Source organism: Alternaria triticimaculans (genome assembly GCF_023758025.1).
Source record: "Alternaria triticimaculans strain BMP 0046 chromosome Unknown scaffold_4, whole genome shotgun sequence".
NCBI classification, from domain to species: Eukaryota; Fungi; Ascomycota; class Dothideomycetes; order Pleosporales; family Pleosporaceae; genus Alternaria; species Alternaria triticimaculans.
Genome location: NW_026055961.1, coordinates 528461 through 545431, shown reverse-complemented (window position 1 = coordinate 545431; position 16971 = coordinate 528461). Strand labels below are relative to the sequence as shown.

The 16971-nt window shown below is 51.5% G+C and overlaps 5 protein-coding genes across 5 annotated transcripts; 2 read left to right on the top strand and 3 right to left on the bottom strand.

Moving 5' to 3' along the window:
* Positions 1 to 1039: 1039 nt before the first annotated feature.
* J4E78_003780 (uncharacterized protein) lies at positions 1040 to 1611 on the bottom strand (the record flags this gene model as incomplete). The annotated part of the gene is made up of 2 exons (XM_049364416.1): positions 1040 to 1515; positions 1575 to 1611. 2 exons carry the CDS (start codon positions 1609 to 1611, stop codon positions 1040 to 1042), a joined length of 513 nt encoding a protein of 170 aa, XP_049223494.1.
* Positions 1612 to 2099: 488 nt separating this feature from the next.
* J4E78_003779 (uncharacterized protein) lies at positions 2100 to 4883 on the top strand (the record flags this gene model as incomplete). Its single annotated transcript, XM_049364415.1, has 7 exons — positions 2100 to 2239; positions 2315 to 2384; positions 2439 to 2588; positions 2721 to 3105; positions 3152 to 3564; positions 3609 to 3746; positions 3828 to 4883. The coding sequence occupies 7 exons, from the start codon at positions 2100 to 2102 to the stop codon at positions 4881 to 4883; spliced, it is 2352 nt and encodes a 783-aa protein (XP_049223493.1).
* A 1550-nt stretch (positions 4884 to 6433) lies between these two features.
* On the top strand, positions 6434 to 8648 carry J4E78_003778 (uncharacterized protein; the record flags this gene model as incomplete). Its single annotated transcript, XM_049364414.1, has 2 exons — positions 6434 to 7451; positions 7549 to 8648. The coding sequence occupies 2 exons, from the start codon at positions 6434 to 6436 to the stop codon at positions 8646 to 8648; spliced, it is 2118 nt and encodes a 705-aa protein (XP_049223492.1).
* A 3603-nt stretch (positions 8649 to 12251) lies between these two features.
* J4E78_003777 (uncharacterized protein) lies at positions 12252 to 13445 on the bottom strand (the record flags this gene model as incomplete). The annotated part of the gene is made up of 3 exons (XM_049364413.1): positions 12252 to 12281; positions 12637 to 13335; positions 13416 to 13445. 3 exons carry the CDS (start codon positions 13443 to 13445, stop codon positions 12252 to 12254), a joined length of 759 nt encoding a protein of 252 aa, XP_049223491.1.
* Positions 13446 to 15161: 1716 nt separating this feature from the next.
* On the bottom strand, positions 15162 to 16328 carry J4E78_003776 (uncharacterized protein; the record flags this gene model as incomplete). Its single annotated transcript, XM_049364412.1, has 2 exons — positions 15162 to 16053; positions 16111 to 16328. The coding sequence occupies 2 exons, from the start codon at positions 16326 to 16328 to the stop codon at positions 15162 to 15164; spliced, it is 1110 nt and encodes a 369-aa protein (XP_049223490.1).
* Positions 16329 to 16971: the final 643 nt, after the last annotated feature.

Below are 16971 nucleotides of genomic sequence, written 5' to 3'. Positions count from 1 at the left end.
CCGCGAATCTCCAAAATGATCGAACTTCAAGAGCGATTGAGCATCTTGCGATGAAAGAGCTGTGGTCGCCTCATTGACTCCTCATGTCCGAAAGCTCGACACTCTTCGCTAGGCTGTAGCCCTACAAGACTATCAAAACTTTGAGACAACAGCTAAATGTCCGCTCCTGCTCTGCACTGCTCGAAGTTCAAACTCAAAACGTCGGCAATCCAATGCCATGGCTGGCTTCTTCTTCCCAAAACTAGAGGAGTCATTAGAATGACCAGCACTAAAGTGTCCTCACCTTCGCCAAATGAAAGTCTTGCCGTTGTGGACTTCCCAATTCCAACTTCCCACACTCGAAAAAGAGAAGAAAGCGACGCATGAGGCGAACGACTGTAAAAAAACTGTGGTGTTGCATGACATGTCCTTCTCCCGATCGATCAACGTCACATCCCCTCAACTCTATCAAAGTCAGTCTTTAATTTGCTCAACCACGTCATGCCAGCCTATTACGAAACAACTCTCATGTTTTCCACAGTAAGTTTGGGTTTCCTCAGTTTCAAAATCGAAAAGCAAGATACGGATGAAAGAGGCTGGAAATGGATGTGTGTGGAAGATAGTATATTTGTTTGCTGTCCTGCTATGGTATCTCTCTATACCCCGCTGCAGGCCGCCGGTCCAAGCTAAGCTCGTGGAGCTGTGTAGATAGCGCCATGTAGTTTGGCCTTGGAGTGAGGCTGTGTACATGAATGTGGGGCGGGGAGCGTCGGGGACGCATGGTAGCTCGGCTGCTCCCGGTGTGCTCGAAGCTTGTGTGTATGTCGGTACTTCGTTCATTTGTTCGGCCGGTTGCCATGTGAAGACGGCAGAGCTTTTTTGTGGGTTGCTTGCGTGGAGACGTTCTCGTGTGTGCGCGTGAGGGGTGGCCGTGGTTCAGTGCTATAGCTATGTTATCTGAACACACTTGGCGGCCTTCCTAGACCCTTGATGCGCCGTGTGCCATCACCTTCTACCCGAGCTTGCTCTTGCTATTGTTAGTCCAATCAAGATATCGTGTTCATACTGGCAGTACCGCTGTGATAAAGGCCTCCAAACCCCGCTCAAACAGCTCATTCGCAACGCCAATGCCACCAGGGTGCTCCGTCGGCGCAAGCGGGTTCTTGACCACGTATTCCACATACAGATTTGCCCAGATCTGGTGCAAATATTGTCTTAGGTTGATAACCTTCGTGTCGGTGAGCATGACAAACTTCATGCGCGTAGGCGTCTCGTAGTAATGCAGCTTGTACTCGCCGGTGCGATACGAAAGGAACGTGTCGTCAGCGCCACCCAGCTTGGTGACGAGGTTGCGGAGGGAGAAGACGAGGCCAAAGACGAGCTTCTCGTCGTCGGAATGCGACATGCCCTTGCGGACGGCAGCGACCACGTCGCCATTGCTTGCGATGGAGGCGCCAGACGGCGGGCGGGCGGCGGCTTTGGACGAGGACGAGGTTGGGCGGGCGGGCGTCCAGCGGCGCGAGTAGATGCACTCGGCTGCACGTGCGGTCAGCGCGTGTACAAAGCGGTGATCGCAACTTCACATGACGACTTACTGTGCCGATCGAAGATGTAGAAGCTGTAGAGGACCATTGCGGGAGTATGACGTCGTGGAGGATGCGACAATGGGGCGAGGTTATTGGTATGCGGTGGTGTTGGAGATAGGGAAGCAAGCGGGTATGGTCACCGATGCCAATTGAGCGTCGGGATATGGCGCCGAGTTGTGAGCGTGTTTTGGGAGGAGCGTCTGTAGCTGTGTATACGCAATTCACTAGCCAAGTGGATAACGGAGAGCCTAGACGGTGGGGACAGCGTGCGCCAAGTGCGGTGGGTGGATGGGGGTGATGTGATTGCCCGTCGACGGGTGAGGCTGAAAGAAATGTCAGGAAAGGCCCCCTCTCTGCTGCATCGCTCCCCTCCTAGTCGGGCCCCAGAGCAAAAGACATCCTGGGCTGTCGGAACGTCGTAGTCCAGCGCCCCGAACTTCCCCATATTATTTCTCCCTAGCCGTCTCCTAGGCCCGTGTCCATCTTATCAACTACGTACTTAGCATCTGCCGTGCCCTCGACTGCGAGGTAGTTATGTCACACCCGCCCACGCCCTCGTCCACACCTCCCCCCAAGCGCCCATCCGAGTCCGACCTGCGCATTTACACATCGCAACCCTCCCTAGAAGTCCCAGCTGTCAGCGAGGCCGGACGACCGCCCCCCGTCAAGTTTATGTGCGTGTTGCCCGGGGATATGCCACGGCTACCCCGCGGAGGTGCTGGTCCTGGCCGGAGCTGATGCTAGACAAGGTCAACACCCGCATACCAGAGCCCGTTACGACACCACAAGCGCGCCGCTTCCTCGACGAGACGTGTGAAGGTGCGACCCACTGAATGCAGAAGCTGCGACCCTGAGCCACTTCTAACAGCACAGGAAACATTCAATGCGCGCTCCGAGTACAGCAACAGCGAGGATGACGGCAGCGCCCAACACCGCATCAACCAGTACCTAGTCAAGCAGGAGATTGGCCGCGGCTCCTTTGGCGCCGTCCATCTCGCTGTCGACCAGTATGGCCAAGAATATGTGAGGATACCAGCTCTCTCGACATGATTACCACCGGAAAGAGAAGGCACATTCGGGCGCATGCCCCCAACCAGACGATGCGGGTTCCCTCGAGGTACAGGCATTGGCTCTCGCTGACGCATCAACGCGTAGGCTGTTAAGGAATTCTCCAAATCCCGACTGCGGAAACGCGCCCAGTCCAATCTCCTGCGCCGGCCGACCGCTGCGAAACGAATGCGCGCCCTCCCTGCTGGCATAGGCTTCAATTCACCGCTGCACCGGCATTCGGTTACCGAAGAGAACAATGCTTTCGAGCTGATCAAGGAAGAGATTGCCATCATGAAGAAGCTACACCACCCGAACCTGGTCACGTTGATCGAGGTGCTGGACGACCCAGAGGAGGACTCGCTATACATGGTCATGGAGATGTGCAAGAAGGGCGTCGTCATGCAAGTTGGTCTCGAGGAGCGCGCCGACCCTTACAGCGAAGAGCAGTGTCGGTGTTGGTTCCGAGACATGATACTGGGTCTCGAGTACCGTACGTGAGGCCAGGTCATTCGCGAGACAATGCTAACACGTGCCAGTTCACGCTCAGGGTATTATCCATCGAGACATCAAGCCCGACAACTGCCTAATCACCGAAGAGGACGTATTGAAGATTGTCGATTTTGGCGTATCCGAGATGTTCGACAAGGAAGGCGAGATGAAGACGGCCAAGTCAGCGGGTTCGCCAGCCTTCATGCCCCCGGAGCTGTGCGTTGCCAAACATGGCCATGTCTCTGGAAGAGCTGCCGACATATGGTCCATGGGCTGCACATTGTACTGTCTTCTTTTCGGCCGTATACCATTCGAAAAGCACGGTATGATCGAGCTTTACCAATCGATACGGATGGACCCATTGGAATTTGAGACCGAATGCAACCCTGAGCTGAAGGATCTTCTGGTCAGGCTCATGGACAAGGACCCCAAAAAGAGGATAACTATGGAAGAGATCAGAGTAAGTTGACTGCCCAACTTCATCGTGCAAGACTGACTTTCCAGGAACACCCATGGGTCACGCGACAAGGGACGGACCCTTTATTAGCAAAGTCGGAGAACGTCGCCATCATTATCGATCCGCCTACCGATGAGGAAGTTAATGCTGCCATCACTGGCAACATGGGTCACTTGGTAACAGTGGTAGGTGCACGTCTTCCCTATCGCATGCGAAAGCATTGGTATCAAAGTATCGTAGCCATTCTTGAGCTAACAGCTGCATAGGTACGGGCAGTGAAGCGGTTCAAGCAGCTGCTCTTCAGACGGCGACCAGACCGCATAGAAAGTATACTGGGTAGTGCCTCGCGAATCGTTCAGCCGCCCATGTCCATGCGACCATCAGCACTACGCAAATCAAAATCACAAGACACACACGACCGCCGACCAGTTGAGAGCGCACTCTCCTCCGAGGGTGTACACCATCAGATCAAAATCGACGAAAAGGGCCAAAGACTTCCCCATAACATGGACGACGTGGCATACACCAAACCTGGTCTACGACCTGAGGTAGCAGGGAAGCGTTCAGTCAGCAAGGGGTCTACTTCGAACAGTCCGACGACGCCAACGGCCCCAGGTCTTAGTGAAGCTAAAATCATCCACGAGAACATGTCAATCCGGCCAGCGCCCATACATTCCATCTCAACTCCCGGTGGTCTCGCCCCCTCATCATCAGCGCCAACCACACCTCTCGGCAAAGGCCACGCGCACAATCCACTAGAAGACACACTCTTCCTCAACATCGGCACCGGCGAAGACTTCCTCCCCGAACCCGAAGACGGATGCATCGTCTCCGAATCCCCCTCCAACGTCGACATCAACGTGTACGAGACCGCCTACGAGGAAGAAGTTCAACGCATCATTGCCCAACGCCGCGAACAATTTGCCGCTGCCGCCTCTGCCGCCGCCCGCCGTCCCACTCTCTATCTCACCCGCCGCGTCGAAAACGTCAAATCCATCCGCGACAGCGACGCCATCTTCGACGAAGGTCAAGACCTCCGCCAAAACATCAAAGTCAGCCTTAAGTCTTTCGTTACTAAGACTAAAGAGGATATCGAGGCGAGAGGCGAGTTGCAGAAGATCCAAGATGGAAAAGAGGGCAAGCTTAGTAGGACTATGCGCAATGTACGCGAGGCTAAGCGTCTTGTAGAGGAGGCTCGGGAGCGGGTCAAAACCGAAGAGAGGGATCGCGAGAGGGAAAGGAGTAGGAGTGCAACGCCGGTACTACGGACTAATAGTTCGGCTAGTGTGCTTAGTCGGAGTGGGACGCCTGTGGGGAGTTGAGTTGTGATATTTCCAGTGTGAATGTGAAGGAGAGAGATGACGAGTGTACTTGTGGGGGATGTGTGTGTTTCAATGGGCGTTTGGATGTATACATAAAGGGTTTTCTATTGTTGTTCTCCTTGAGGGGATGGGCCTGGTGCTCTCGAGATTATTCATACTGGTATTTGATGGAATGGATTTGTTGGGTTGAGCGTGCGGATAGAGAAGTGTGATGTTGTGAGGGCTCTTTCGTTCATGGGCGCCTTTGCTAGTATTCGATGGAAGCATTTAGGCTTTAGCTGTGTCGTTGCCGGAATTATGACTTGTGAGTAGCTCGTCGTCAATGGCAGAGGCGACCCAGAGACGACGAGCCAACGACACCTCCCGCATTCCATACGACTCATACGCGAGGAGATACTCTACGAAAGAGAGAAGTATTGCATCTCCAAGAACCTCGTCGTCAATGGTCTTCCGGAAGCTAGACTGTAGATCCAGCATGTTGGTGATGGATTCTTGATGTCGTTGATGGATCGTTCATAGCAACGGTGACGTCGGTTGTCGTTGATCAATCGTTGCTTGCCATTGACGAATCGTTACTTTCCTTGATTAATCGTGATCGCGTGCAATCCTGATGTCGTTGGTGTCGTTGCCGGATCGTTACTTTCCTTGATTGATCGTGGATAGCGTTGGCGACGGTAACATCGTGAGCAGAGTCTAGGGACTTGCCATGATATCTTCGCGTTCTTGGGTCTGTAAGCTTTTAGCTTTGTTACTCCGGTCCGCTAACGATAGGGGGGTTCATGTCACTCTTAGACTCGGTGCTAATCCAGAACCCGCAGGCACATTCAACGTCATCATGTGTAGGACCAGGTATCCTGAAACAACCAGAGTAGAACAATCAAGGTAAATGTAACTGAATCACAGAAAACTGCAAACACAAGAACTGTCACTTTCATGTCTGCCTTGCGACGTGCAGGGCGTGACCTGGCTAGCCGAAAGATGTCCCTGAATCTAGCCGTTCTGGGATTAGTGATGAAGTACACAGCCTCACATCGTGCTGGGGAACCCAATCCTTCCCACGACCGTCCTGCGCTCCTCGAGTCGATCGCACGACAGCACACGTTTTTGGTGTTCACCTCTACGCTATCGATCTTCGGAATTCCCCAGTGAGGTCTACAAAACACTGAAGTTTATAGCGGAATAATGTTCTGCAGGATGAAAGCGACGAGGAGTTCTCTCCGTGCGTGCGCGCAGGTGTTGGAATTTCCCGGGTGAACTACCTGTAGCTTGGGCACATGCATCCATGCAGCGTAGCAGCCAAGCGACGACGAACGAAGCTTAGCCCGGGGTAATTCCGCTCAGGCATCCCGCGACGCGTAGGTCTCGCCGAACATCTTTTGTTCGACGCTTCTCCATTTCCTCGAGACGAATGCGAACTGCGGACCTGTGGGCTGCCTAACTACCTCCCTGGCCTCCCTTCGCCACCACCGTCCTCGCTTCTTCGACACCGAGTTGCGCATACGAATGCACTAACCGCGATCTCGCGTCGCCTTTGCTGGCATTGATACGAGATGGCGGCGTTGAAATACGATGATAAGAAGGCTTTGGCTGCGGAAGAGAAGGACATTAAAGTTGCGTGTACATCTGTCAACTCGACGCAAGAATCGTTTTCGGAAGGAAAGACTCCTATACAGCATGAACGCGTCAAGACCTGGGGTAATGACAGTGTACACGAGGCAACATGCACACCGCGAGGTTGGCCGTCGAAACCGCGATGGAAAGTACGCTGGACCTGGATGTTGCACGACGCCTGTTTGACTATCTGGCATGCCACCAAATGGACCGCGCGGACGATCAAGAATGCACCGCTATGGAAACACTTCCGGTGGTCGAAGAAGCAGTTCTACGCCTCTCTCCTCTTGCTCAGCTGGGTCATCCTGCCCGTATTTGCAGCAGGTACGGTGACACCGATAAGTCACATTTTCGCAGACAAGACTTTGTCGTGCGGAAACACCATCGGCGGAGACCCTCAGAATGCAACGGTGACGGGAATAGAGAAACTCTTTACGCTGGACGCTACGTGGGGCCAATTCACCTTCTCACAGGCCAAGACGATAGACATTCTCTGGGACTTGCTTATCGGGAAAGGCGCACAGGCATTGGCGTGGTGGGCCACGTACAATGTCTTCTGCGACGCGTTACTACGCGCGATTGAACGACATCCGGCGAGCTTCAGCATTTTCCAGAGGATGGCTATGGAAGGGCCCGGGTTGCACTGTCTATGGGCGTTGACGAAAGAGCTATGGACTGCGAAGAGTATACGGACGCGAGTTTTGTTCTTCTACATGTTTTGGTCGACGGGTTACGTGCTTCTTGTACCCATTGTCCTCGGCGCCATGACAGGTTACGACAGCACTTCTATCGCGTGGCTCGATATCGACGGGTCGAACAACATCATCCCCGCTTCCCAATTATCAAATACGTGGGTTATCTTAGGCACGAAGAACGAGACGTGGAAGCAACCGGGCTGTGCGGACTACGATCTGCGTAGTGATTATGGCTACATTACGGATAAGAGACGGCAAAGTTGTACGTCGTCATCCTCCACCTTGCCCCTCACATACCACACCCATCATTCAACCACCCCTCCAAGAATATTTCGACATACTAATACTAGCGCAAATAGGTGACTGCAAATTTTCCAACGGCACCACTGTAACCGCCGCCGAACAAAGAGACCTCTGGCAACACACCTCGTTTAATCAATACGACGATCTTCTCTTCAACTGCACCTTCGACTTCCCCAACAACACGCAAACCTGGACGGAACAAAAGGTCTACAACCAAGACTCCATCACTCATCTCTGCAACACCAGCGTCTCCGTCCCTGTCAGTGGCAAAACGTACAACGCCGACGACCTCGTCGGGGACTACGGGTACTGCTACAATAGCATAGGGTATCAGTACGACTCGCTCATCGGGAAAAGCCGCTGCCTCCCCGACACTGCCAACCCGACCTACCAATGGGGTTTCTCGACACTCATGGCTGGTTTGTTCATGTTTGTGACGAGTGCCTGGGTCTTTAGTATGTACGTGCTGTGGCAGGACGCACAGTTCAATTCTACGCTTGTCAAGGAGGGATACAGACTTACGCCGTTGCGCGCGGCGTTTGCGATGGCGGTGGCGGCGAGGAGGCGCACGGGGTTGAGTGGGAAGGATCTTATTAGTGCGAAGAACAGGGCGTTGGGGAGGCAGTTATATGGCAAGAAAGGGACGAGAGGCACGGTTGTGGATCATGGGCTGTTTTTGCAGGACCTCGAAGATACGGATGCAGATGGTGGTGTCAAGTCGCCCGTGTCGCCAACACCCTTGTTATCAACGCCAACTCCTACTTTCGCATTGGCGGGCAAGGAGAAAGCGTGGATGGTTTCTCCGACTGAAGACGACATGGAGATTAGACCGCTGGCTAGGTCCGACACTGATCTTTCGGTTCACGTCCTCAGCGACGAAGAACTGCGCAAGAGGTACCTGAGGGGTGTGGAGGAGGCGAGGCTGAGTCGCAAGCCGCTTAGTCGGGAGGCGACGCTTGTGGGGGAGGGGATGTGGAATCGAAATCATGGTGACGATACTCGGGATCGAGATGATGGGCCGGGTACTCCAGACGATGGGTATCCGAGAAAGAAAGAAGCCGAGGCTGCGGACACATCGAACGACACAAGAGAAGGGAAGAGCGGGAAGGATAGAGGTTGGAGGAATAGGCTGAAGAAAGTCAGACGACCTGGCTGAGTGGAGATGGGAGATTCGATACGAAGTAATGCATACTATGAACAAACATATGATTGGTATCCTGTCCACTCAACAGGGAAGGCGATTCTCATCGCGGACACAGTCAACGTCTTTGGACATGTCATCCGTTTGCCGCACTTTGCCCCGCCAGCTGACGTTGGAATCCTCTCTCCAGAAAAAGCTCAGAACATGGCTCCCAAGGATCTTGTTTTTGATTTCCCAGTCTCTGCTCTCATCGAAGGAGCTTGCTCTACTTTTGGTGTTGAGCCAACGTCGAAGTGTAATAAGGAAGACAGAGAAAGGGCAGAAGAGAGGGTCTTTAATACCCCTCACACCTCGCTGTGAGCAACGCAGTCATTCGGTTGCTGATTCGAATCTTCTGGTCATCTGCTTCTCATGGCAATCTTGCCTCTTCTTTTTGATATCATGTGTAAAATTTCCATTCTTTTGAACAGTCAGAAGACCATGAGATACAGACCAAATTACTTTGATAGAATAAGCTGGAGCGAACTTTCCCACTGCGATCGCGTCTTTCAATTTTCGACGTCTCCGCTTCTCATAGGTCATCTCGGCGCTCTTTTTGAGAACCCTTCAGAGTTTCGATTGAAGAAATGCAGCGAGAGGCGAGAAAGAGAACATGGTACCTCGAGGTTAGGTTTTTAGAAGTTGAAGGAAGTCAGACATGTAACAATTGGTAGCCGTTTTTGGTCGTCTGCTTTCCATGATTCGAAATCATCGGAGTTTTGGTATTTTGGGTAAAGTGAAGGATGTGTAGAAGACAAGTGTCAGAGGGGAGGAGACCAGTCTTTTATATGCTCTGTAGCCGTGTTCTTCTCGTCGCTGCTACGACACAACGCTAACACGCAGGTCTCTAGTTGAATGTGTGCCGTCGACGCGCACACGAACATTAAGACGTTCTTCGAGTATCTTTGACAGTCTGTCACATATACGGTTTTGATGCTTCAAACATGTACATATAAAGACTTGCAGACGACAAAACACCAGGCCATCGTCTCTTTTTGATTCCTTTTTGGCCGCAAGCCCAAAAGTCAGGACATAATCCGTCAAATGTGGGCTTTCTTTTTCCACCGAACTCAAGTCATAAGTAAGCTCAGCGATGCCTTTAGTAGTGTATTCCGGAAAGAGTAGGTAGAGAGCAGGAAGAAGAAACAGAAGAGCAGAATTTTATACACGCCCTGCTCTCGCAGAGAACAGAGGACATGCGCTTTGCTTCAACGTGTTTTGGAACTCGGTCTTCTCATCGCGTCTTTGAGTTCCAATTTTGGTATTTGGAAAAGGGAGTGTTATTGATGAAGCCTGAAGTAGAAGCAGAGGAGGGGTATTTATATGCATCGTAGCCCGTTCCGAGGAACTCCGACATGACAAATGAAGAACATGGTTTTTCGAACTCTCAGCCTCTCATGGAACCAGACCACTCGGCGTTTTGCATTGAGTTTACATGTAGATGTATGAGAGGAGAAGACAAGAGCATAGGCAGATGAAATGTTGTGTTTTATAGCCTAGCGCGACAGGTAGTAGTAGAAGTGAGTCTTTTGGTCGTCTGCTTTTCATGAGAGTGTAGTGTAGAATCTTCTGTTAGATATATTGGGTGTAGGATGTGTGAAAGCAGATTGAAAGAAAGCATATGCTGGAGAGGATGAAAGTTGTAGTTGGGCTCGACGCAGAGCGGACATAATAGGCCTGGCGCATACTTTCTGATCTTCTACCTCTCATGCGTCGATATTGAAAGGTTTTCTGGTGTTTGAACAATGATACTGTTTCAAAGGAACAGTAAGGAAGAAGAGAGCAAAGTAGACATCGCGAGCCTTTTGTGGGCATTCGATTCTCTCTAGTTCTTATCAGACCCTGGAATCTTGTTTTTTAATGTCCTAGTCAAATTTATGTTTGTATGACAAAGAGTGTTGATGAGGCGTGCAGAAAAGTCATTTTATGCGTTCATCTACTTATTAGAGAAGGACAACTATCGAGGATGTCGCGTATGCATTTGTGTCCTACTTTCTCATTCCGCGCAACCTTAGTGAGTTCAATCTTCTCCGCATCGCGTTGTCTTCGCGTAATTTTGATACGGAGCAGGGTGAACGGCAGGCAGGCGCATCAAGTTGAGCCAGTGGTAACTCTGGTCATACATTCTGAGGGTGCTGCTTTTGGTAAAAAGGCCAGGTACATGCCCATCTGAATAATCCTTTGAAGAAAGAGCGGAACACGCAGACATTACATGAGTTGTAGGATACTTTTGGAAAGGAATTCGTGCACCGAGGGTTTAAGATGTAAGATCGTATCTCGTGAATGATGAACCTTTTATGCTTCCATAAAATGGTAGGCTAACGGCGACGTCTCCACAAGCATAAGCGAGCGTTGAATGGTTTTAGAGTAAGGGCGGAGAAGCAGACATCGTAATGTGCACTCTTTGTTTGGAGAAAGAGTGTAGATTTTGGAGTGTAGCAGGGAGAGTTTTGTCTTCGAGCTGGGATTTTGGACGCGCTTTAACGGAAGCCACTCGATGTAACTTGTTTCAGCGACCGAAGACATGGCCTTGACAGACGCCATTTTCGAGAGTCAGGCCAGAGACATGCGACAACTTCCACATGATTTTGAAAGAGAAGCAGAGGCGCAGACATCGCAACGTGATGCTGGATCTTTGGAAAAGAAGCAAAAGCTTGTGGGATGTAGGAGAGGAGAACGGTGAGGTGTGAAAGGCGTTTTTATACACACACTTCTTGTAGTCGGGGGCAGCGGAGAAGATCATCAATGTAATCAAGCCCCATTTTTGGCCGCTCTCGGCAACGTAATGCCACAGTTTCTCGTCCATGTATTCATAGCCATGACTTTTCGCTGTTCCCGGAAAAGGGGGAGTATTTGCAACTGTCGATCTGGAGTGCACATAGCACCTGATGCATACGATTTTAGTCTTCTTTCTTCCAGCCATAGGATGTTTGTGTATGTATTTTGAGAAAAGAAGGAGACGTCCAGGACATGTAAAGGTCCCACATAGATTTTCAATTTCGGTCCAAATCTTGATATAGTAGAGAAAGACCCAAAAAGAGCGGTATACATACCTAGCCAGCGCTCCAAAATCATCATACGAGCGCTTGTCGTCTTTGTTGGAACATGTGAGCTTGCTGCAGGCCCTTTTATTCCAAAACCGTTGTAGACAACCCATCATCTTGACGGCCACCGAGTTTCGAAGACAGTGGCGGCTCATGAGGATATCATCGCGCTTCTTTGAGTGAAAACCTTGATGAGTACTTGTTCGAAGACGCCAAAGGCAGAACCATGAGTTCAAACTCATGACATTCGGAGTATACCTCTGCACATAATTGAGGGCAGCGGACCTTTTCGGGTGATAGATCGATCATGCATCACGCCCCTCCAGATTTGGAACCGAAAAGCGCAGGACAGACAGCCATAAGAATGGTACCAATGACTTTTGATATTTCAGAAGTAGGATCGTGTGATCAGAGAAAGAAAGGAGCAGGAGGAACGAAGGCTTTTATACCCACCATGTCTCGTTATATGAGAGCACGGACCATCCACAAGGAGAGCTCGTCTCAAGCCAAAAGTCCAGAAGCCCCAGTCTCTACCTCAACCCGGGCTGCGTTTCCGTGACATGGACTACAGTTTCGACAGCTACATCTCCTCGTGCTCATCATCTTCTTGTTGGCATCGCCGCTCTGATCGCGTCTTTCAGCCACTCCGGCAACTCCTCCGCGTCCGACTTGTCCCCGCTTGTTATATTCTCAAACACCCTCCCCAACCACATGCCACGCTTCAACATATTCTCTTGCTCTTCCTCCTCCTCACCATCCAACCCAACCCTCCCCTTCTCAATAACATCCTCAAGCCACGCCCTAAACCCCGGATAAACATACATAGCCGCCACCCCTCCACTGGCCCAAGTAACACACGCCCACTCCATCTGCTCCCACTCCTCTTCGCTACCCGCAAAATCCCTTATCGCAACTCTTACACTGTCTTTCTCACGTTCACCAAGTGTCTCATCATCTAGGATCTTCTTCACAGCCTGCTTTATCGGCGTGATGGTAGAAGGCGGGAGAAGCCATGTGTTGTCAATCTCCTGCGTACCGATTTCTAATGCGCGACCGATAAGGAAATGCTCTGTCTCTTCGTCGCAAGCATAGGCCTTCTTAGTTGGAGGGGGTGCGAAAGGCCATTTATCCCATCGAGTGGGTAGGTCGAGCGTGAGATCTGTGAAGTAGTCTTCTTCTGCGGGGTCGAGCCAGCGCAGTTTATCCACGGGATGGAGCGGTGTTTGGAGGTCGCCTAGTGGGTGGCCCCATGGAGAACCAAAGCCGTTGCTGAGGCGGAGGAAGGTCTTGTAGTCGGCTGGCAGGGTGGTGTTGAGACGGTTTTCGGCTTCTTCAATCTGCGAGTCTGTGGCTGGGGAGTGGAAGAGGGAGGTTTCCGGGGGCTCGGGATTAACTTTTCTGGCCTCGGCGTTGTATTTCGTGTTGTATTCTGCTGCCTTCAAGAGTTGTTGCACGGACATATTTGCTCTCGTTCTAGTTCGACCGTTCGTGAGTCGCTCGGTCAAAGCGTTCTCAAAGTCCTTTGCGAAGGTTGCGAGCGCTGCTTCATCAATGTTGAGGTGCTTTCTCAGCGCTTCGCTTTTATATAGCTTCCATGCCTGCCTGGACTCCATTGCTGGCTGATTCTCGTACGAACGTTCCCCAAAGCTATGCGCCAGCCAACGTTGTATCTCGTGGGATGACGGGGTACTCGACTGACGTAGTGTTTCGTCCATCCCGGGCTGTTCATGGTTTGCTTCAGCCGATAAGACCAGGTCCAGTGTGCGCACCAGCCCGCTTCTCACATCTCGGATCGTAGGTGCCGGACTTGTAGTCTCCAAGCTATGGATGACACCTATCGCACTATCAAGCATCTCAGAAGTAGTGGGTGAACGACCAAGCTCATGGGCCTGGGAAGCTTCTGCAAGTCCTGACCTTGGCATCACGGTCGGCTTATACCATTTCGACACGAACTCCCTCGCCATAAGTTTCAGCTCTTCCTGTACATCTTCCGATGTTATTGTTTCGTCGTTCCTCGTTCGAGGTTCGCCACCGATCGTCTTGGCTCGTCTGTCCCTCACAGCCTGGCGCACTTTATCTTCTTCTCCCTCAGGCCATGGCACACCATCTTCATTCGCACGCAGATCCCAGAGGAACCAAAGGGGCCGAAGGCTTCCGAGTCGGTCGTGATAGAAATCATAGTTGTTGAGTCTGCTTATCAGTTGAGCTGCTACATCTGTGTAGCCTAAGAGAGCCAGCTCTGAAATGAAGCGCGACGTGTAGTCATAGAGACTACTATTGTCGGAACGCGAAATAAGCGTTTTGAGAGCAGTGTTCGATGGGGAAGACATGATAGTGTGGCGAGAGTGATTCACGACGCGTCAAAGATAGTCGCGCTGCGTGCGGAGGCGGGACTGACGTCATGGGGAGGATTAGGCAACCAGCAACATCACGATGAAGGAGAACACATAGAAGGAATATCCTTGGTTACAATTGGAATGTTGCTGATTGGTCTACATGTGCAACAAGGTTTGGTCATATACGCAACGATACTTCTAATTGAGAGCAAAATAACAGACCTCGGGAGGCTCCAGACCCAGGTCCAGACCCCGACCGCGGATTCAAGCTCAGTCCTACACCCCTCCTCTAGTACGATTCTTTGTCGAACTCACGATAATCTCTACAACGAACAAGGGCGAAACCGATCGCGGTCGTTGCTAGTGAAGTCGAAAGCAAGCTGCGGTCGCGGTAGGTGACGCCAGTGTCTCAAAGAGAGTGACTATGTACCTAAGTAAGGGTTAGACAGTAGAAATGACAGTAGAAACGACCGGGGGTGCGAAAAGTATAAGTGTGAACAGTATATATGGCGATGTAAACAGTTGGCGACAAAAGAAACAAGAAAGGTAGACGGTGGAAATGAGTTGAGACACAAGGAAAGAAACGTTGGACAGTGGAAATGACTGAAAAAGCAAATGAAACGCAGGAGAAACCTTACCATGGTAACTAAATTTGACGCGTGGAGGTAGTGGTGGTGGTAGTGTAGTGGGTGCAGTCTGCGAACGAGTGGGGAGTAGAAGCGTTGGATTGCGGAGGTGGAGCGATATTGATATACGTGCGTTCGGCCTCCGGATCAACTCCCGGCAGCGAGATAAGCGAGACAGAAGAATAGGCGGCAGTCCTATTGTTGGGTCTGGGCTGGAGTGAGAGTGAAGACGGAGGGCGCGCGCTGAGATCAAGTAGGCACGGGCCAGAAAGCCGCAGGCGGGGAGAGAAGAACTCGAAATGGTACCGGTATCAGATGAGAGGGCTAGACGTCCGACTTGTCAGTGAGTAGACTGGTAAGTATAAGCTGGTAATGAGCCCCGTCACTTGGTGTATGGAGACGTCCTTATATTTACCAATTGTCATTACATATCCACGGGTATCATTAATTACAACCGCTCAACAAAACAAACGAAACAACTCTTCACATCGACCTCTCTTGTATCCTTGCCCCTTGCTTCAAGGGCGTCTCATCCCCAAACACACTCGGCGCCGGCGCGTCGTTGCTACTCCTCGAGCTGCCCTCTATGAAATCTTTCCTGTCAATATAATCTTTCCTGTCCTCATGCGTGATGTGTAGATCCGTCGTACACTGGATACCACCCAGCTCCAAACTCTCATCGCTATCAATCTTGCTCAGCCCCGCGCTGCGCATGTTCGTCGTGTTGCGTTTCGATCGGTTGGTCAGCTGAACCGAGTGCGGTTGGTGCGAGCGTGCGTTGGAGCGTGAGTGCGAGTCCGGGCCGGAGGAGCTGTGGAATTCTTCGGGGTTCATATCGTTCTGGGGTTTGCCTTGCGCGAGGCGGACGACGAGGGAGGCCATGGACATTTCGATGTTGAGCTTGACCATGTAGACGACGGGGTGGAATTGGACGTATACGACTTGGTTTTGGAGGAACATGAGACCGATGAGGAGGGCGTCCATGGCGATGGAGACAACCATTAGCTTGCCGTTAAAGCCTACCAGTGGCGCGTATTTGGTGAGACCGTGTTGTTCGACGAGGCGGATCTTGACGGTTCGCAGGAAGTACCAGTTCAGGCCTGCGTCGACGATTAGGATGAGCACCTTGCTGACCTTGTCCCAGACGTTGTTGATCTTGACGAAGGTTTCGCTGATTGGTGGGACGGTGTGCGATGGGATCCAAATACAGAAGACGGCGATGTTGATGCTGGTGATCAAGACTACTGTTCCCCATTTGAGGTTGCGGATGGTACTTCGGTGTTCTGCGATGAGGGCAATGCGGTTGATGATGATTTGCATGAGCAGTTGGATCTCCCATACCCAGAAGAATAGGATGAAGAATAGAACGGGGACACTGTAGTCTTTGTCAGCGTCGACTCTTTGTCGTGTACTGCAGTGCCAGGGAACTCACGTCGGCCCGAGTACATCGTTCAAGAACAGCCATCCGATGATACCGATGATGACATTGACCAGAATCTCACCCCATATCATGTAAATGTAGGCTGATCGGAGAGGGCTGTGATTTCGCCGTGTCTGCTTGACGGCCTCCCATACTGTCAAGAACCCGAACCCAATCGTGAAGCCGGCAGCCAGAGCAGCAAGCTGGAAGTCCTGGACGGTAGCCGACATTGTGTGGTGTAAGTAACGCCGAGGTTGGGGAAGGAGAAGTCGGTCAGAAAGATCCTGATGTAGAAGGGCTCAGGGTCTCCAAAACACCCATATATCGCTACTGATCCCGGAAAGGAGGCACGCCCGCTACAGAAAGCACGTTGCAAACTACCGATAAGTTCATCATTGGTAACTGACTAGCAATAGGATGGCATTAGTGGACGGGACGGCATGCACCGTGGAGCTGTCAACTTAGCAAGCGGCTTGGGTTGTCCTGCCATGCTCTAGCTGCCAATCACCACGTGTAGATGCTACCCGCTAGTAATTCCAAGTGTTCCGAAGGACCCTCGCTTGCGTTTGCGAGTAGACGTGCATTACGGAGTGGACCGGCTTCCTAGCTTGGTATCAAGCAGCGGGACACTGCGCAATCTGGGCTCCGACGTTCAGAGCGCCACATGTAAGTTAGATCTGTCTCCTACCCGAAAGTAAGTGTCATCTTAAACCTTAAATTACACGGCTGACGTGTATCGTGGAACGTAACAAGAATATCGGGTTTTGTTAGTGTTGAAGACGATTACTATTCTCATCGGATAGTGGACGGTCGCCGACTTCATGACATGTAAGTGATGATGAACATAGATGTCGCGATAATACTTCCGAAGGC